This window comes from Cibotium barometz, chromosome 58, assembly GCF_041138505.1.
Source record: "Cibotium barometz isolate CiBa-2024 chromosome 58, ASM4113850v1, whole genome shotgun sequence".
In the NCBI taxonomy this organism is placed as follows: Eukaryota; Viridiplantae; Streptophyta; class Polypodiopsida; order Cyatheales; family Cibotiaceae; genus Cibotium; species Cibotium barometz.
In genome coordinates, this window is record NC_141103.1 from 30,994,866 (window position 1) to 31,015,917 (window position 21,052).

Below are 21,052 nucleotides of genomic sequence, written 5' to 3' on the forward strand. Positions count from 1 at the left end.
GTCCTTTTAAAGAGAATTTTACATAGGATGAGAAAAAGAGTATAGATGCAACCCGTCAAAGAGAGAATACACTAGGGAGGAAAGTTTGGTACCCTTTGACCCAATCCATCTTGGGAAGGATGGTCTTCATGGTTAGTGTCTTTTCTCTTCTTTGTTTATATTTTAATACATTAGATGCAAATCTAAGAGTGAGAAAGAGCTTGTGGCCATGGTAAATGGAATGCAGAGTTTAAGGCACAATGTAAGAAGCTTCCACCACCTATGTCTTAGGAGGAGAGGCCCTCCAAGATTGTACAAATCAAGAAGATAGTTAACGTAACTTTCAAGTAGCATGTTTGTTTTCATGGTGTCAATATAATGCTTAATATCATTATTTTTCCATTTCCCTAGGTATGGAACATGATGTCCCCGAGCCATCTCAGTCATTGGGTGTCACAAAGAGTGATACCATTGAGAGGGTGTATTTTCCACTTGGAGCCTTTGACAAGTTCTCTAGAACAAGTCAATTGAGGGATATGGTAAAGGTTTAGTGCCATGATTATGTTATTTTGGGTAGAGAGATTCTTGATGACAAGTATGGAGTGATGTTAATTAACCTCCATAGCCATAGCACTAATTATGAGACCTACATTAGATTTATATTATTTGCTAACCATGATTTTTGTTTCCACAAAACGGCCTAGACCTCAGCCTCTAGATGATGATATGCCTCTGCCTCTACCTTTGTCCGTGTAGAAGGCATGCTCTTATATATTTCCAAAACATGATTTACTCCAGACATTCATCTCATTGGTCATGAGTGACTTGGATCATCTTGATCCTTGGCACACATTGCATAGTCGTTGTTGGTGATCTGAAATATTGGGGTAAATTGCCACGATTCAAGTTGACCCGGATCACATGATTATGGTCAATGATCCATAATTGGTGACGACATAGAATTTTAATCAATGATTGAGAAAGCTCAATTGGGCTATGGTCATCTCAATAGGATCGCCAAGTTTTTTACCAGAGTTGAAGTGCCATGATTTGACTAGCCAAATCAAGACCTGAGAATCAGACCACACGCAAGATTAATGACTTTGATTGGATCACGGGTGACTTGGATCATCCTAATCCTTGTGGACATTAATCACCCGATTGTAGTCAAGGTTGGATTTCCCTTATTGGACTTTTCATGAGATGATGTGTCACTTGAATCGTGCGATTATTCTAGCGCTTGACGGGGTTCTCTTTCTCATAGGACTAGGCGCACTTTGTGCATGGGTCGCAACAAGTTAAGCATGTGTTTAGATGCACATGTCCTTTACTATGGACAACCCTAGGTATTATTTAAATCTGCTCATGGACTTTTGATCCTCCACCATGAGGCTCCCAAAACTTTGCTCCCTTTGTGTATTGTTAAAGGTTTTAACATTGTTTATCCTCCATACCCATTTGGACTTGACTCTTATGCCTACCATCGCATCCACCATAGGCGACTTGACTCTTATGCCTACTACTACATCCCGCATATGCAACTTGACTTGAATTTTATGCTTGTCTCTCTAGCACAAGCAGCTCAACTTGTGACAAAAGGAATTGTGCATGCTGATGTGTGCCTTTTGTTCCAGCACAAGATAAAGTGGATGATCAGTAAGAAGATGATAGTGGGATGCAGATAAAGGGAGAGGCAAAGGTGGAGGAGGTGATGCCAAAGTCATTAGTAGAAGAAACAAAGGGATCAAAAACTCTTAACTCATTGGTAGTCAACCCTAGAGTAGTGGTTCCTTTGGTTCCTTCTTATTGATACCTTGTTAACCCTATTGTGAGAGGCATTTAAGAAAGGATTTGTCTCTTTTAAAGCGAGCCTCAGAGAAGGAGGGATAATCATTCATCTTGTTTGTTTCAAAACTAGATATGGGACCTCTACTGAGGTGATAGATGATATTAAGGGTGGTTTGGAGAGCAATAATAAATAATGAATTTGAGCAAGAGATACAAGGCAATGAGAAATGGGCTTTCTTGTGTAACAAAATGTTTTATGTCTGGGAGGGAAATCATAAAATACCATCATGGCTAGAGTGTATAAAGGAGTCATTTGAACATGACAAGACACAACACGTAAGGGTCCTTTCTCAATTCATCTAAGTGGATTCCATTGATGAGATTCAACTTGTGGCTACACTGCAAAGATTAAATATGTAATTTGTTTGAATATTAAAATTGTTTTGTTCAACTATACTCTATGGTGTGTCTAACATATCCATATATTTGTATTGTCTATTTATAGGATGAATGAGGAGGCGATTGTGGTCACTAACCTTAAAGATTACTTGTTCCATGTCAATACTCTTGTTGCATCATGTGATGCTAGTCCTTTTAAAGAGAATTTTACATAGGATGAGAAAAAGAGTATAGATGCAACCCGTCAAAGAGAGATTACACTAGGGAGGAAAGTTTGGTACCCTTTGACCCAATCCATCTTGGGAAGGATGGTCTTCATGGTTAGTGTCTTTTCTCTTCTTTGTTTATATTTTTATGCATTGGATGCAAATCTAAGAGTGAGAAAGAGCTTGTGGTGGCCAAGGTAAATGGAATGCAGAGTTTAAGGCACAATGTAAGAGTTTAAGGCACAATGTAAGAGGCTTCCACCACCTATGTCTTAGGAGGAGAGACCCTCCAAGATTGTACAAATCAAGAAGATAGTTAACATAACTTTCAAGTAGCATTTTTGTCCTTATGGTGTCAATATAATGCTTAATATCATTATTTTTCCATTTCCCTAGGTATGGAATGTGATGTCCCTGAGCCATCTCAGTCATTGGGTGTCACAAAGAGTGATACCATTGAGAGGGTGTATTTTCCACTTGGAGCCTTTGACAAGTTCTCTAGAACAAGTCAATTAAGGGATATGGTAAAGGTTTAGTGCCATGATTATGTTATTTTGGGTAGAGAGATTCTTGATGACAAGTATGGAGTGATGTTAATTAACCTCCATAGCCATAGCGTAAACTTGGAAAATAAACAATAAGAGCATAAAAAGAAAAATATGCACAACAAAAGAATGGATTCAATCTCCCCCCATGCATGAGTGAGCACGCTTCCTCATGCATGTATTTATATATTAGCAAAAAGCAAGTGCTCAAAAATAGCTTGATACATTCCACTTTGGGCTATTAATATCAAAAAGTAACTTGGTCTCCAAGCTTGGCTATTTACATTCAAGTTGTAGCAATTTAATTAAATGAAACTATGGGCAAGCGACCCCATCGGCGCACACCAAAACCCGACGACCGTGCACTGGCCAAAAATCCATCGCATCCACACTACTCCGTGCACTGATTTGCTCACCAAAATCACGAGACACATTAAATCTCACTTATCCACCCATCACGATGTGACCATTTCTTCACAGACGCTCGCGCGTAGCCAGTCCATGACTGTGCGGCAAATGAGCATACCATAAATACCACATAAAATATCAATTAATTCCACAATTTACATTTCCATAACATGCCATGGGGTTAAAAGATAATTGAAAAAAACCTCTTCCTAAATGCTTTAAATCATGCAATTTCGCTACTCTAATTCATCTTTAAACACCAACAAAGCAAGGATGCCAAAAATATCATGAAGTCAACATGAAAAACAAGTAAACAACTTTCAAATGTAAACATCTTTTGTGGTGTGCCACTACTCTGTGTTGGGCAAAGGTAGACTCCATATTGGAACTAGAATGAGAAGCTCAATACTCAAAAGTGATAAGGCAGTGACATCATTTATGTTAACCCTTTTTGGTGTAAGAGTTGTATAGGGAACTTACCAAATTTTCAAGCTTGAGCTCAAGCACGCTGGACCCTCGTATGTGGAGAGTTTCCCAATGTCATGCTTCTCCCACCCTCATTGTTAGAGAGACCAATGCAGATCCTCCTCCAATGGGGGTGGTGCAAGAGCTCCTCATGATGGTCATTGGAGTGGAAATCCTCACGTGAAGATGATCACTTTGCAATGACTAATTGCTTAAGAAGTAGGGAAGAGAAGAGAAGAAGAAGAAGCAAGAGAAGACAAGCCAATTAGAGCAAAGCAAGTCCCAAACCCTAATCCTAACCACATCCACACATGGTAGAGAGAGTAGAGAGAGAACACTAATCTCAATTCCATGAATGGGGAGTATGATTACAAACATGAGAAGTTGGATGTATACTTTATTAAGCCTTTTCTCACTATGCCATTCATGAGTAAGTGACCTAAGGCACCCATGACTAAATACAAGGCCTTTACAAGTGTTTAGCCTTTCTTGATGGGTTTCTCGTGTTATGACCTTGATGTACATGACTCACATATTAAGAGACTAAGGTTTTGTAAAAGGGGAAGAGAAGGGTGTGTGTGTGTGAATGGACTTATGGTCCACTAGCTCACCTATTTAAAGGTGGAGCTACAAGGCATTTTGTATTGAGCAAGAAGCCTAGTTGTATTTTGAGCAACTTAATAAGCAAGATATTTTCTTGTATTTTGTGTCTCTCACCTCCACATAATGATCTAGCATGAGCACCACAAAATTCTATCGTGGTATCTAGAGCTTGGAAAGATTAGGCCTTTTTGTGTGTAGAATAGGTCAATTTTATCCCTTTTTCTTTTGTGGAGCTGAACCTCCTGCCAGTGGAGGAGCTCTAGCAACCTGTGGTGGAGGTAAGATCTTGGGGAGCTTTTAACTAGGAAGATGAAGGAGACTGCTGGTGGGCGCTCATATTCGTACGGTGGTCAATCGATGGAAATCTTCCTTTGCTGTCGCGGCATTGCCGTCTGAGTGCACCAGCGCTGTTTTCTGCACTCTTGGAGGTCGTACAGCCATACGCCGTGTGTAGGTGATGGCAAGCTGTGTGGGCTTAGGGCTTTTGAAGCCCATTGTCTCAAGAGTCTACAGTCCAAATCCTAGCCCTAATGGTTGCTCCAAGCTCTCACAATCAGAGAAAAACCAGGCTACTCTCCTTGAAAGCCATTGAAGCTTCCATTAAAGCTTCAAAATCAAGTTTTTCTTGCTCTAATCCTCTCCTCTTTGCTCTAGTCACCTAAGTGCTCTTGTGAGGGCTTGTTGCTGATCCTATTTTTGAGTTTGAAGCGGTGGGCATACACCATGAGGTATTCATGACCCTCATTTTCATCAAACTCCATCATCAACATCTTCAAGTGCACAAAGCAAAGTGTGCTTATAAGCACTAATAGTGTTGATGATTAACACTAATGAGGCTTCTAATCCAGCAAAGGGGAGTCATTCCAAAGTGTTTTTAAACACTAAGAGTGTTCTTAAACACTAATGGTGAATTTAATCACCAATGCAAGTGTCATTAGACATTAGAAATGTGCTCTTAAGCACTAATCGTGCTTTTAAACACTAATGGTGATCTTAATCACCAAACAAAGTGTTCTTTGACACTAATGTGCTCTTAAGCACTAATCGTGCTTTTAAACACTAATGGTGATCTTAATCACCAAACAAAGTGTTCTTTGACACTAATAAAGCTAATCTCCATCAGAATTAGTGGTTATGCACAAACCCTAAGTACTAAACCATGAAATTAACCATCTTAATCTCCTTTTTTGCAACATCCTTGGCTTGATTAAGGGTTGTTGCACTCTCATTAGTCTTTCTCTTTCTACTTAAGCCAAAACATCAAAAGTTTCTGGTTTTTTTCTTCTTCATAAATCAGCCCATTACTCTCTAGTAATCTCCTTCAATACCCAATGTCAAAGGACAACACCCAAATTAAGAAGTTCTCAGGAGAGGGCTTCCACACTTGGCAAGTCCTTGTCAAGTACAAGATGATGTCCAAAGGTTTTTGGCCATTCATCTCCGGCACTAAGGTTATTGATCGAACTAAGGCTGAAGATATTGAAGATGATGAGAGGGCACAAGCCATCATCATGCTTCATCTTGATGAGGCTCTCATTCACCATGTGGACCAGCTTCCGACTACAAAAAAGGAGAAATGGGATGAGCTTGATAAGCTCTATGGAGCTCGTGGTAAGAATTCCAAGATCTCACTTAAAATTGAATTTTTCAGCTTGGAACTCAAAGAGGGAGACGGCATTGGAGCCTTCATCTCTCACTTGAAGGTCCTTATGGCTCAACTTGCATCAGTGAATGCGAGAATGGATGAAGATGATGCAGTGGCTGTTTTGCTAAAAGCAGTCAAGAAGGTGTACCCCACCTTAGTCACCACCCTGAAGAACATACCTAATCCCACCCTTGAAGGAGTCATTCAATCTTGTCTTGATTAGGTGCATTCTTGATTCATATGAGTTGTGGGAAACCTGTTAACCCATTTTGGGGTTAAGGGGTGTGTTTAAGTGGAGATCAATGTAGTAACATATATATAGATACAACAAGCAAGGAGAGATAGGTGGAAGCACAACACTCAAAGTAGATTAATGAGAATAAGTGAAGTACTAGTGAAGTGTGATAAGATCACTTACACACTCATAAGAGTGCATGTATATGACATTTGGGAAAAAAAAACTCCTAAAGAGGAAAAAAGTGCCCCAACCCATTATTAGCCTACGTCCACACATCACTACCATATAGGTGCTACAAATCTCCCCTATAGTGATAATGTGAACATGTACAGGGATCATGTAGTTGATCAATCCTCAAATGGTTGCAAAAAGCTTCAAACTTCTTCGTGACACATCTGCCACATTGTCATGTGTAGAGACATAAGCCAGGCTAATCTCTCATGCAATCAGCCTCTCCCTAACATAAGGATAATGCACCTCAATGTGCTTTGTATGAGCATGACACATTAGGTTCATCGCAAAATAGCTAAAGCACTCTAACTGTCAATGAAAATGGAGGTGGGGGAGTACTATCCAACACGAAGATCTGCCAAAAGGCATTGTAAAAGTTACCCTATACTCATCTTCATAGCTTGAAGTGGCCACTGTTGCTTCTTGTTGAGCCATGATATACATAAATCACATGGTGAAATCAAAAGCCACTAGTAAAGACTCTCATGTCATAACATCCAGCAGCCCAATAAAAATCACCGAAAGCATGTAGCTGAACATCAAAAGCCACTAGTAAACACTCGTGTGTCATAACATCTAGCCCAATCAAAATCACTAAAAGCGTGCACTTGAACATCAACCCCCCTTAGCATAGAATAAGCCAAGGGACTAAGTGCCCTATAAGTATCTAAATACTCACTTGGAAACCTGCCAATGCTTACTTCTAGGATTGTGCATAAATGTGCTCAAGTGGGAGACCCCAAAATGAATGTCTAGCCTCATGTTTACATAGATAGATAAGTCACCCAAAACAGCCTAATAAAGTGATGCATCAAATGGTTCACGTGCATCTTGGAGACTAATCCTAGTACCCATCTCTACTGGTGTAGTGGCAACAGACTTACAGTCTTCAAAACCAAACTATGTACGTAGTCTCTCTATGTACTTTGACTATAACATCGCAATACTATCATCACACTACATAAATTGTATGCCCAAATAATCATGTAATGAGTCCAGATCTATCATCTCAAATGACACATGTAATTCACCCTTGAAGGCTTAATCTTCTCCTCATTAGAACCTGTTGTCATTAGGGCCTATGGAGTAGCATGTTATCAACATATAAAACAATGATGGAAAAAAAAAAAGCTTTGCTCCTCTTTACATAGAGGGTACTCTCAGTTAGATTGTTGAAAAAACCATTTACAAGTATGTGTTTATCTTCTCACACCATTGCCTTGTAGTGATCTCAATGCTACCATCAGCTTTACGCTTTAGCTTATAAACCCACTTCGTACCAATGGCCTTTTTACATAAGGAAAATCTTCTAAATACCAAGTTTCATTTTTTAGGATTGAGTCGTACTACTCATCTTGTATGGTCTGCATCTACTTATGATCATTTTCATGTGCTTCCTCAAAGGAAACAAGATCCTCTTCATTGCATATATTAGCAACGAAACCATGATCCACAAAAGAATAAGATGCATGATGAGAACCTACACGTGTCTTGCTAACTTGTTATCCCGCAAAATGTCTGTACAACACCAACATTTTGGCATACCCTTGGATTCGTATATGGCTGCCCTTTGCTCATGCACTACATCATCCATAATTGCCTCATCAATAGTCTTATCTTTGGGTGAAATTCAAGTTCTAGTATTCCAAAAATACAACTCTCTCATAGAACTTGTTTCCAAATTTTATTTAGAACACATTAAAAAAAGGGCCACAAAAACTGAAAAATTTATTGATATTTTTTTAAAGAAACACACATGATTTGATAGTGATGGAAAATAGGTTTTGAGACCTTTTCTACCATCTAGGAAACTACTAGCGTGTTTACTTTTTGGAAAAATATTTCTTAAGGGGTGTTCATGCCCTAACACCTAAGCAGACCCATGCAAAAAGACCCTTAACGAACCATTATTTGAGGCCTAGGGGGAAAGACTACTCATATAAAAGTCATTTCTAGCTACAAGGAAACCCAAAAAATTTTATCATTAGTTTTTCAACACACAAATATAATAGGAGAACAATGGCCGTAATGGCTAACCTAGGGGGGGTTAAACATGCCAATTCACTATTGGGTATCCAAACTTGTTTATTCCCTTCATAATGGCATTATGTCTTCACGAGGTTCACAGGAACCCATTTCTTTCTAGTTGGTTAGTTTGAATAGTGATGGTTCCTGGGAACGATTGGAGTGGTTACCTTGATCGAGCTTTTTTTGTGCAGACCTCATGCCTCCTTTGATCATTATGTGATCTAGGGTAACCTTTAGCATTTTCCACCATTCTAGATGGCTCCTTTGGATCATGTGCATGTCTGTTGGTTGAAGCACCATTGTGTAGTCACCTTCCTGGATTGTTCAATATTGTTAGATTTTGGGAATCTGGGGGGTTGGTGGGGTACAAACTTCGAGCATTTGTAGCAACATAGGACTAGTTATTGTATTTGGTATGGGACTAGTCATCGTGGGAATTGGCATCACCAAGGGTTTAAAACTTGGTAGCAAAATCAAAGACATAAGATTGGTCCAATTCATGGTAGATATGATTAGGGATTGTTCTTGATACATGGGCCATAAAGGCGTGGTAGGTTTTAGTTGCTAGATTAAGCACGTTCATGTGTAGAGTACAGGGCATTGACTGAACTCACCATTAGAAAAATAAGCTCCCAGGTTTGGATCTTTAAGGCCGACATTCCAAAGACGGCTTTCTAGACCAAGCATGGCCATTATGAGTTCGTGGTGATGCCATTCGAACTCACCAATGCACCAACAACATTCAATAAATGATGTCTCAAGTGTTCATGGAGCTCATTGGAAAGTATGTATTCATCTTTGTGGATGCTATACCTATCTTTTCTGCCACTACAAAGCAACATGAATAGGATTTGGAGGTGGTCTTGCAACTTTTGTGGGACAATGAGCTTTGCATCAATGAGAAGAAGAGCATATTTGACCTATTAAAGGTCCATTATCTAGGATACATGATCAATTCTTTCGGTATTTGTCTTGACCTTGAAAAGGTACATATATACTGGACTAGGATGTTCCCAAGGCTGCTCAAGAGATCAGATCATTTGTGGGTCTATGCTCAAGGGAGTGAATATACGTTGTTAAAAAGTATCTGTTTACCAACAAGGCTCTCGAGGCCTTCCATGCATCAAAGAAAGTGGCCTCAAAAACATCAATCTTTAAGTTGGCATCATGGGATGACCCATTTTAAGTTATTAACTATGCTAGCAATCTTGGCATTGGCATTGTTTTACACCAAGATGACATACTAGTGGCTTATTATAGCCACAAACTAAATGTCATCGAGAAGAACTATTTATAATAACAAGGAGCTATTAGCGGTGATTATAGCTCTCAAACATTGAAAACCTTTCCTTTATGGGAGGAAATTCACAATGAAGATTGATCACTAGGCACATAAATGGCAGACCATGCCTAGTGCCCAATGGAGTGATAGGCAAGCTAGGTGGAGTCAAATCTTCCAACAATTTAGAGGCATGAATAAGTTAAGTTCAAGGCAAATATTTGGATAGTATGAAGGCACAATATGCAGATTCTATGAAATTAGGGACTCCATATAATTTGGCCCTTAGTTTAGAACCGGGCCATTATACAATTCAAGACGGTTGGTTGTTCAACAAAAATCGGCTATGTGTACTTAGGGAAAAAAACAAACGCACTTCTTCATGATGCTCGTGATTCTCTTTTTGGTGGTCATTGTATATCAACAATACCTTGGAGAAATCGGAGGGGCTATTCTATTGGCCCAAGATGAAAAGGGATGTCTACTAGTATGTTCAGGCATGCCAAATTTGCCAAAAAGTGAAGGTTCTACACTCAATGCTGCAAGGTTCCCTTTAGCCTTTACCAGTTCGCGAGTGACCTTTACAATATGGACTTCATAGACCCTCTTCCAACAGCTATGGGAACCAAAAATATATAGCGTATGACCATTGTTAATTGGTTCAGTAAGTTTTGCATACTCATTCCACACAAGTAGATAACCACATTAGAAGATATTACCCGCCTGTGTTTATTCGACTTTGGTACCCCGTTTCTGATTTACCACAAACAATTACTTCAGACAAAGAGCCCAAGTTTCCTTTACCTTTTTGGAGAGCATTATTTGATAACTTTGGAACTAAGTCGCAATTGTCTAGTGCATTTCATCCACAGTCAAATGATCAAACAAAAATTTATAATTAGCTAGCCTTTGATGTTTTCAAATCATATTGGAAGGACAAGAAGTCCTAATGGGAACAGTATCTTCCTTTGTTGCAAGCTATCCTAAATGACATTCATCCATTCTTGGGAGACTCCATATGAGACACCATTTGGACGCCGTTTCTTGACTTTTCTTATGAGAATGGTGTCTCCATCATTAAAGGACAACAAGACCACAAAAACATTTTCAAAGACTATTGAGTCTGTGAAGGAGCTCCTAGCCAAAACACAAGAAGCCTACACCATGCAAGGCAACAAGTCTAGATGAGATGTCAACTACAAGAAGAGAAATTGGATATTTTTCTCAATCATGAAGCAATGATTAAAGCAAGGAGGCAAGCGTTGTCCCAAGCTTTCTTTCTAAAGCTTTGGCCCGTTTTCTATTGTATAGAAGCTCAATGATGTATTCATGACACTGAGGTTAAAAGACATTCGGACTATGCACGATGTCTTAGATGTTGATAGGTTTTTTTGTGCCCAAGATATGTGTCTCTACCCGAACCCAAGAATAAGAATAAATTGTCGAGTATGGTTAGAACCTTAGAAAATAGGGGCTATTTCATGGCCACCTTCTATAATAGAACTAGTTGCCAGCTCTAGCTAAATGAAGAAAGAGCTCTTGCATGCGTAAGTGGAAGAAGAGATTGATGCTTGAGAGCCAGAAGAGAAGCGCATAGTTGTGGGGAAGAGGATAGAGGTGAAGGGTTGTGAGAGAGCCAAGGGGTATGGTTGTATAGCAGCTCTGTGGAAGCTTGCTGGGTTGTTTGTTTTATTTGGGAAGAAGAAGACACGGGAATTGTTTGAAGAGGTTTGGGTCTATCCAGAGCAGAGGGTCTTGTAGGAGGTTGGTGCCCTAGGACCTTTGGGAATAGCAACTCTACTAGAACTTGGACCAATCCAAAGCTTTGCTCGACAATTCTCTGTTGTGTTTGATGGTGGTAAAGACATGCAGAGTGTAGCTGCACGGTGTTAGTTCTTGTGGAATTGAAGAAAATACTTGAAGAGCTTTGTTGGGATCATCTTGTGGTGGATCCCTTTGTTTCCTTTGTGCTTCCTCTTCACTGTGTGAACCTTATGTCACAGGGTTATTAAGACAGACTCTTTTATCATCTATATGCAGAAAGTTTCCTATGGTTTTGATTGATGGGTTGTTTATGCTTTGGTTTATGTTGTGCTATTTGAGATTGCTAAGAGAACTCATGTGTGAGTAAAGATATGAGGATTGCTAAGTAAGGTCTGTGTCAAAAAGCGTTAGCAAGGTCTATGTCAAAAAGCTTTAATTTAGAGTTAGCAGGGTCTGAAAAAGTTAACTAGATTTAGCTCTATGTGGAGTTAAGTCTTGTTGGGATTGGAGGTATTGGAGGTGTCAACAAACACTGGGGTGTTGAGATCTGACTCAAAACTGAGTTAACTAAGGTATATGAGTCAGATCTCAATCAACGTGGAGTCAGTAGGGGTGTGTTGGCAGGTTTTATGAGGTTCTCAAGCAAGTTTTTGAAGATAGCTGGGCCTGGAGAAACTTTGAGGAAGCTTGGCAGATATAATTCTAACTGGAGTCAATAGCAGCTGTTGTCTGATTCAGTTTTCAGTCAGCAACTAATCAGTTTATGTCAGGTGGGAGTGTTTTTGGTCAGTTGGTGATCATCTAAGGTCAACTTAGGGGTTTTTAGTGAAGATTAGAGTTATTGGAGATCCTATCTAACATCAAAGGATAGGAGACAGTTGAATCAGTTTGAGAGGTTCAGAGAGTGTACATGTGTCCGATTGTGTCATCTGAAGACAGGGGACAACAACTGAGTGGATTGGTACTTTAAATTGGTGTTCTTGTTGGTGTTGTGGTGTTAGTTTATAGAGTCCTCCCTACGGTGGTGTGTTCGGATGAGCTATAGAGGCAGGTCTCCCCCGACACATCATTGTTTTGGTGCCCCCAATTGAGGAGGGCTTTGGCGCATCCTTTAGTCTGTTTGCAGGGCGGGGCTGAGAAGTTTTCAGCTGTGGAGATGGCTGCCCCCATGATGACCAATGGTGTGTTTCATGGTCATGCTGGTGAAGATCCAGGAGTGATTTTGGCAGGGATGGAATTGGCAACCTTCACCTTCGGTAATGATAGGGATGAAGACAAGCTAACATTGCTATCTATGTTGCTGAAAGGAGATGCTAAAAGGTGGTTGCAAGCATGGAGAGCCCAACCAAATCAGGGTCAAACATATAAAGACATCAAAGTGGCTTTAATGCAGCATTACAAGCATAGTGAATCCCCAAATGCTCTATGGCAGGAATTCAAAAGTTAAAGCATAACTTTTGTGATGTTTTTGACAGCTTTGTGGACCATTTGATGATGCTGTTTGTGAAAATATTGATGATGTGTTGGATGTTTCTATATGGACTCCTCTGATATGCTGAGTCATAATGTTTTGAGGCCAGGTCTGAGATCGATGATTATGGGTGGTGTCATGGACATGCACAGCAATCAAGGGGGTGATGAAAGCTATGTTAATGTAGATATGATGCATGAAATGGCCAGGTACATGCCATTTGATTCAAGAGGGGTGGAGTATGTGGATGAGATGCATGGCTTGTACTCTTATTTTGTGTTTGATCCAGGTGGAAGGCCACACTAAAGCAGCTGATGGTACAGAGAATAAGTTCTTTGCCAGAATAATTGGTTGAGCATGAATGCTCTAACTAAGGGAGGTTGGACAAACTATGATAGGTTTTTTTGTGCCCAATAGATGTGTCCTCGCCTGTAAGGTTCCTCAGCCCTAAAAGATATATAAGCTCTCATCTCAGTCCCCTGTAATCATCCCCTATTTCAGAATGTAAGAAAACATTGTTTTTCTTTGTTTTGGTCTAGAAAGGTAATACAGTTTTGAGATATTTTTGGATATAAAGTTATCCCTTTTATTTAAGATGAATTCCTCTAAAACAGAAGTTCAAAAAGAATTTTTCAATGTGTATTAGAAATTAACTAATTATGTGTATAAGAGACCTTAGCCTAAGGGTCCACATTTTCAAAAAGAATTTTTCAATGTGTATTAGAAATTAACTAATTATGTGTATAAGAGACCTTAGCCTAAGGGTCCACATTTTCAAAAAAAAATTACTAAGGTCTAAATAAGGTTCTAAAGGACCAATAGGATTAATCCAAGTGTTAGGATGACAAAAATACAAAGAATAAAAGAAAATACTCCAAAAATGAGTAAATGCTCACATAAGATGAAGAGTTGACCAAGTACTGAGTTTTTTAGTTAAAAATTAAGGTTTATTAGTTTAAAAAATCTAATTTTTGACACCTGAAAAGAGCTCATGAAGTAGACGTCTTTTTTTCATCATTACCTTGCATTTTTATTTCAAAAAAAATAAAATATTTTCTCTCTCCTCCTTCAAACTGGATCAGAAAGTTAGCCAAACTAGTCCAAAACTTGTCCAAAATGGATCAAACTGAAGCTGAAAGCCTCTAGATCCCAGTTGGACTTGGTTAGTGATCTCCCTCACTTATAAATAGACCCTCATTCATTTGTATTTTCATCTTTAAGTAATTACATGCCAATATTATCTTCATTTTAGTGTAATTCTATTATCCCTCTATTTTACCTTTACTTTTGGAAGCTTTGGAGCTTCACAATTCTCCATCCTCTCTTGGAGATTACCCTCCCCAACTTGGTGGCCAAAGCTTGCTTTGTGGGTTTCACTTCTTTCTTTAAAGAATCAAGCCAAAATAAAAGGTAAGCCTTAATCCAATGGTTTTTCTATCTTTCTTAATAGTTATCTTCTTCTCAACCCCTCTAATGCTTAGAAAGCTTTCAATTAAATGATTTTTTCTTGAAATCAAGCTTTCTAATGATTCATAATGTTTAAATGGTTTAATACTAATCTTTATGCTTAATTATAATATTTTTATTAGTAAATCTCTCTTTTTAGAAAGATTAATCATCTTTATAGTTAGATCCTTGTTAAAAGAATGGTTCTTAATGATAAACTCATTATCTTAAACAAAACTCTAGACTTGACAAGCTAAAGAAAAAGATTAGATATTTTTATGATTTTAATCTAGTTAAAAATGATGATTAATTTCTTTAAGCTTGTTTATGATTAAGAAAAATCATATTAGTTCATTTTAAGTTGAAAGGTGGATGAAGGGTTATCCAAGAGCCAAGGGGTCTGGTTATGCAACAGCTCTGTGTAAGCTTGCTGGCTTGTTTGGGAAGAAGACAATGTGAGAATTGTTTGAAGAGGTTTGGGTCTGTCTAGAGCAGAGGATACTAAGGTGATAGAGGATCTTGTAGGAGATTGGTGTCCTAAGACCTCTGGGAATAGCAACTCTTATTAGAACTTGGACCAATCCAAAGCTTTGCTCGACAATTCTTTGCGATGTTTGATGGTGAAGACCTGCAGAGTGTAGCTGCGGTGTTCAATGATACTGGTTCTTGTGGAATTGAAGAAAAGACTTGAAGAGCTTTGCTGGGATCATCTTGTGGTGGACCCCTTTGTTTCCTTTGTGCTTTCTCTTCATTTGTAGAGCATGTACGTTGCATTTAGAAAAGGGGACAACCCTTTGGACTACCCAAAAAGGGAGTGAAGACTGTTGCTACTTTGCATTGGGTAGGTCTTCTTTCTGTTTTATTTTCCATTCCATGACGAGATATACCATGGACATTATTGTATCACTTTGGTCTCATAGGCCCATTGGGTCTTTAATATCTCTCTCTCTCTCTACACCTCTCTCTCATTACTGTGCATTATCTTTGTTGCGAACGATTGCTGAATTCTGAGCATTGAAGTTACGATTCTTCCACCGAGCTTCCGCATGTTACAGATTTCACACATGTTAATCGCCTGTTCTTGATGTTGACCAATAATTGGCCCACAGGTGTCTAATGCTCTTGTAGAGGTGGCCGACTGGGTACAAGAAGCCCCTCAAACCCTTGCATAAATTATCTCATTCTCACACAATTCAGCGGTCAAACAATGGCAGAGTTATGTTTGCCTAAGTCTTGCAGCTTGTGCATACATATCTACAGCCAAGCACTTCACGTGCTTCAATCCAAGACAGCCCGAAGTCTTCTTCAGCATTCAGCCTTCATTCTTGCAGCTCCCTCGGCAGATTTGTGTGTGCATAAGGCTTCCGAAGTAGCTTCACAGTCCGCTTGGTAGTTCAGCCGACATTTGGCCTACACCGTTCTTGCGTTTGGCAATCCTCAGTCAACCGTCATCAGTAAGTTTTCAACATTGTAAAGAAGTTCTCCAAAGCAACAAAGTAAATAAACTCCTGCTTGCCGGAGGGGACCCTTCAGTGGGTAGATTAGGACCCAATCTAGTGTCAGCTCTACATTCTCTCTCCATAGTTGTATCTCCTGTGAATAAAGACTGAAGTGGATTGCTTCATGCTCACTAGCATAAAGAAGGCCTTGCCGTGCGATACACGATCATACCAGTAGCATGCTTGCTACATATAAAAATATATGCACCCCTAGTGCTGGTCAGCCAGCATAAAATGCTCTCAGCCTGTCATTATTGTCCACGACCAACGTTTAAAACTGCCAACTGCCACATGGCACAGGTGCTTGCCTGCCCACATATTGCCTGACTGCTGTGCAGCCTGGCTGGTTTCCACATGTACCTACAGGTGAGATGTGTCACCTCTCATCGCAGTGAGACAAATGATGGAATACTTTGCTAGCTTCATCCAAGCTCCCACATTGAGCTGAGAGGCAAATGATGGAATGCTTTGTCAGCTTCATCTAAGCTCCCACATTTTGCATACACGTCAATAATGCTATTTCTAATCCCCTCATCTGATTCCAGTTTACTTCTTATTATCTGGCAATGTACAGAGCTTGTAAATAACAATATACAAGTACGGTAAATATGGACTCCTCATTTCTGTTGCCTGATGTATCCTGCCTAAGGACCGTATATAATCAGGGTGTAAAGCCTATGTTTCCTATGGCTTTGTTTTGAAAGCAGCACACAAATTTGGTATCAGTGTGCATACCCTTTGGAAAAAAATTCCTTTGATGCTTGAGAGCTACCAAGCAAGAAAGTCTCAGTTGGTGTCGCTTGATGTAAAATTACATAAAAATGTCAGATGCGGATAAGCCAGCTCCTTCAACAACCTGCCAGCATGCCCCACTAACGACAGGCCATTACAGGAGAGTGCATGTGTGAAAGCGGGGGAGTAGACATCACACGTGGGGACCCCACCCCCAAAGGCACCACCCTTCTAGTCCCTTTTAAAGGCCAGGCTCCAATGCACTCAATCAAATCCTCCATACATAGCCCCATCCACATGCCTTACAGTCCATGTGAAATAAATCACAAGCAATGAATGCTCCCAACTGTCTACACCACAAATGGACTCTCCAACAAGAAATCTTGAAAGGACTGATTTGACAGAAGAGTAACTAAGCTATGGCCTCTCTTAGTGTAGATTCTTCTGTACCTACATCTGCCTGGAATTCTATCACCAGATCCAAATGTGGCACATGCCCTTCCCTCTTCATGAACCTACTTACTCTACCTGACTTTGAATAGGGTGCACTTTCTTGCAAGGGGTTATTGCATCCAGCTATGAACTCATGCAATTTGTCATTGACTTCGATGCAAGCTATTCCAGGCCTCTTCTGTACACCTGTGTGTTTCCGCAAGTCAAGCATGTTGACCACATCCCCCCACATTTGGGCATCAGCATAGATGTTCCACATGAGAACATGCCCAGAAGCATCGTCTAGATCCATTCCAATGATGTGATCAAAGCATTTCCTTCCAAGCTCCACTTCTCCATATGTTCTGCAGCTTGTCAGCAAAGATATCCACAATACAATATCTGGCCTAATGGGCATACTTTGGAGAAGATCCTTGGCATTGTTTAAGCATCCCTTGCGGCTGAGAAGGTCACCTATGCAGCTGTAGTGTTCAATATCTGGTGCAATACCCATGTCCACCATGGATCTGAAGTATTGAAGACCATCTTCCAGCAGGCCTGCATGACTACAGGCGGCAAGAAGACTTGTAAATATCAACCCCATTGGCCTCAATCCGTGTTCCTTCATACCATCAAGAAACTGACCAACGTGACTACAATAGCCATGTCTTACATATCCCCCGATGATCGCTGCCCATGACACCTCATCTCGATGTGGCAAACCATGGAATGCTTTGCAAGCCTCATTCAAGCTCCCACATTTTGCATACATGTCAACGATGGTATTTCCAACACTTACATCTGATTCCAGTTTACTTCTAATTATCTGACAATGTATCAGTCTGCCTTGCTGTAATGAGCCTGTGCTGCCACATGCTTTCAGAATACACAGAAAAATAGCCTTGTCAGGCTTAATGCCCTTGAGTTGCATTTCATCATAAAGTTCACATAGAGAAGGGCAATGCTCAAGTGCAGTATATGCAGACATCATTGCACCCCATGACACTGTATCTCCATCCCCTAGTTCATCAAACACTTCACGAGCCTCCACCAGGCAACCTCCTTTAGCATACATGTCAATGAGGCTGCTCCCAATGACAACATCTAATTCAAGACCGCTTTTCATGATTTGATTGTGTATCTTCCTGCCCTTCTCTGTAGCACCTGCGTTGCCACAGGCCTTCAGAAAATTCAAGTACGTAACATTGTTTGGTGTAACCCCCTCTTGTTGCATTCGTTCAAAAAGTTCAATAGCAAGGAAAGCATTCCCATTAGCAGCATAGCCTGCAATCAATGCATTCCATGAATCTGTGTCTCGACTAGCAAGTAGGTCAAAATTATTGCATCCCTCTGCCAAGCTGCCACACATGGCATAAACTTCAACGAGGGCATTGCTAATAAGAATATCTGAATTCAGACCATCTCTGATGATTTGGTCATGTATGAGTCTGCAAAGATTAATGGCTCTTATGCTCTCACATGCTTTCAAGGCATACAAATGTATAAGTTTATCGGGCTTTATGAAATCTTGTTGCAGACTCTCAAAGAGCTCAAGAGCAGAAAGCCCATGTCCACACTGGGCATATCCTCCAATCATAGCCCCCCATGAAACTATGTTCCGATTTGACAGTCGATCAAACACTCTGCGGGCCTCCACTAAGTTGCCACATTTGGCATACATGTCAATGAGGGAGCTCCCAACAACGACATTTGGTTCAACTCCAGTTTCAATTATGTGATGATGGATACCCCTTCCCCAACCAATTTCTCCTGTGCTGCTACACGCTTTTAGCATGCAGGTGTATAGAACTTCACCTAGTTTGATTCCCTCCTGTTGCATTCTGTCAAAGAGTTCTAGTGCAATGAGGCCATGATCATTTGCAGCATATCCAGAAATCATTGCACCCCATATCACATCATCAGCACTTGACACTTTGTCGAACACTCTCCGTGCATCCTCTAAACACTCGCACTTGGTATATAGAACAATCAGGCTACTCCCAATGGCCACATCTGAATCAAGTCCGTGCTCAATAATTTGATGATGTATAAGCCCGCCATGCTCTAATGCTCCCAGATTGCTGCAGGTTTTCAAAATACACAGAAATACAACTTTATCTGATTTGATGCCTACTTCTTGCATGTTGATATATAGCTCAAGAGCCTTGTTGCATCTTCCAGAGTCTGCATGGGCTGAAATGATGGCACTCCATGTATATACACTTGGCTTCGATATCATACAGAATGCCTGGTTCGCCTCAGGCAAGCTCCCACATGAGGCGAACACGCGTATAAGGTGATCTCCAAGGGAGGCGACTGAGTCGAGTCCCATGTCAACCATGAAATATTGCACTCGTCTGGCAGCTGCCAAGTCTTTCTTCTGTACACATCCCAACAAGAGGTGGTATATTGTGTCCCTTGTGATAGGGATTCCATGCTGGTAGCTGATGTCCACAAATTTAAGGGCACGGTCCAACCACCCCTCCTTACATAGCTTTCTGCACTCTCAAACAGACGCCCCCCCAAAAGAAATAAATAAAAACTGAAAAAACCCATCATTGATGTTTTGATTTTTTTTTTTTGCAATAATGAAATTCATGATGCAAAAGAATTGAAACCCTGAACAAATCCAGAAGACTATCGTAAAGAAACCCTAAAGACTGGTAAAAACAGAGCAAAAAGCACCTTTTCTACTACCTGACATTGAACCCACTTGTGACATCTCCAAGCTCACCATTACTCTTCGTCTCAGCGTGGATAAAATGAATGCGTGCCTGTGCAACATGAAGAGTGAGCTAGAAGAACATGTAGAAAGTCCATCTGCTGCGAATAGAATTGTGTACTGTTTATCCTTACAGGGAAGAAGAATCTTTTGAAGTCCCAGGAATATACCAGGTTTCTTTGAAAGAGCAGGCTTCTCTTCGAGTGCACAGCTGCGGCTCTCATCTCTCATCTGGAAGGCCAACATTTGCTTTACAGCCAGTCTCCATTGCTCATACGCTATGGAAAAACAATCTGCCTGATTCTAAAAGATGTCAAACATATCACTCCTTTTTATAATACTAGTGGCATGACTTGTCAAGAGTAGTATTCTTAAGCACAGACTCATCTTTGGTGGAGTAGAGATAGGCTCGTTAAAGACAACTTTGCCAAGGAGGCATCTTTGAATACAAAAAAAAGCCACATAAACATCTATCACACATGGATACTCACATTGGAATTAGTGAATTGAATGAGACATGTATAGAGTAACACACTTGCACATCGAGTGTAGTTTGAAGCACAAATTGTCAACTACTCATGTGCTTCCATAAACTTTTCAAAAGTCAATGTATGTAAAGAGTGGCTTGACCAAGCCACAACAGGCAAAAGAAAAAAGAAGGTTTTATTAAACTTTCATAAATAGACATAATCCCATTAAATCAAAGAATTTGGACCTTGCCCTTGGTGGGCATATCCTCTGATGAGTGCAGTTTAAGTGAGTACATCACTGCTCATATGCATGTCAAGAAATTCATTTGCTTTTGCAAGTATTATACCCTGCTTTCGAGATTCATGCAAATGTGATTGCATTGGGAGAGACTCATGTGACATCTGTTTGAAAAAATTTAGAACATCCGAGATTTGCCCTTGCTGGGCATAAACGCGCAAATGAGTGTAATCCAAGAGAATACATCATGCATCTGGATAGAGGCCCCGTATTCCATCCATTTGAAACAATTTAGTGCTTGCTCATCTTAGCCGTACTCACCATATTTTGTGATTAGTGCACTCCAAGAGACACCATTCCGAGAAAGGAGCTCCTCAACTACTTGTCATGCTTTTTGCGACTACAATGCATTTGGCAAACATTAACACCATCACATTACCAACAAAAATATTAATTCCTCCATG

The 21,052-nt window shown here is 40.2% G+C and overlaps 1 protein-coding gene across 3 annotated transcripts; it reads right to left on the reverse strand.

Annotated features, from left to right (window-relative positions):
- Positions 1–15,478: 15,478 nt before the first annotated feature.
- Positions 15,479–20,288, reverse strand: LOC147606160 (pentatricopeptide repeat-containing protein At3g03580-like). Of its 3 annotated transcripts, none has more exons than XM_086792416.1 (3): positions 20,051–20,288; positions 19,856–19,932; positions 15,479–19,656 (listed from the first exon to the last, which is right to left on the reverse strand). In XM_086792416.1, exons 1-3 carry the CDS (start codon positions 20,102–20,104, stop codon positions 17,139–17,141), a joined length of 2,649 nt encoding a protein of 882 aa, XP_086648542.1. In that variant the 5' UTR covers positions 20,105–20,288; the 3' UTR covers positions 15,479–17,138. The 3 variants fall into 3 exon arrangements, with proteins under 3 accessions (XP_086648542.1, XP_086648541.1, XP_086648543.1); XM_086792415.1 differs by having other exon boundaries at positions 20,015–20,197; XM_086792417.1 differs by having other exon boundaries at positions 19,844–19,932; positions 20,051–20,128.
- Positions 20,289–21,052: the final 764 nt, after the last annotated feature.

Coding starts and splice junctions, on each gene's coding strand:
- LOC147606160 (XM_086792415.1), bottom strand. CDS start 20,104: ATGAGAGCCGCAGCTGTGCACTCGAAGAGAAGCCTGCTCTTTCAAAGA. Junction 19,933..20,014: donor TCAAAAGATTCTTCTTCCCT/GTAAGGATAAAC, acceptor CATGTTGCACAG/GCACGCATTCATTTTATCCA. Junction 19,657..19,855: donor ACAAGTGGGTTCAATGTCAG/GTAGTAGAAAAG, acceptor TTGAGAGTGCAG/AAAGCTATGTAAGGAGGGGT.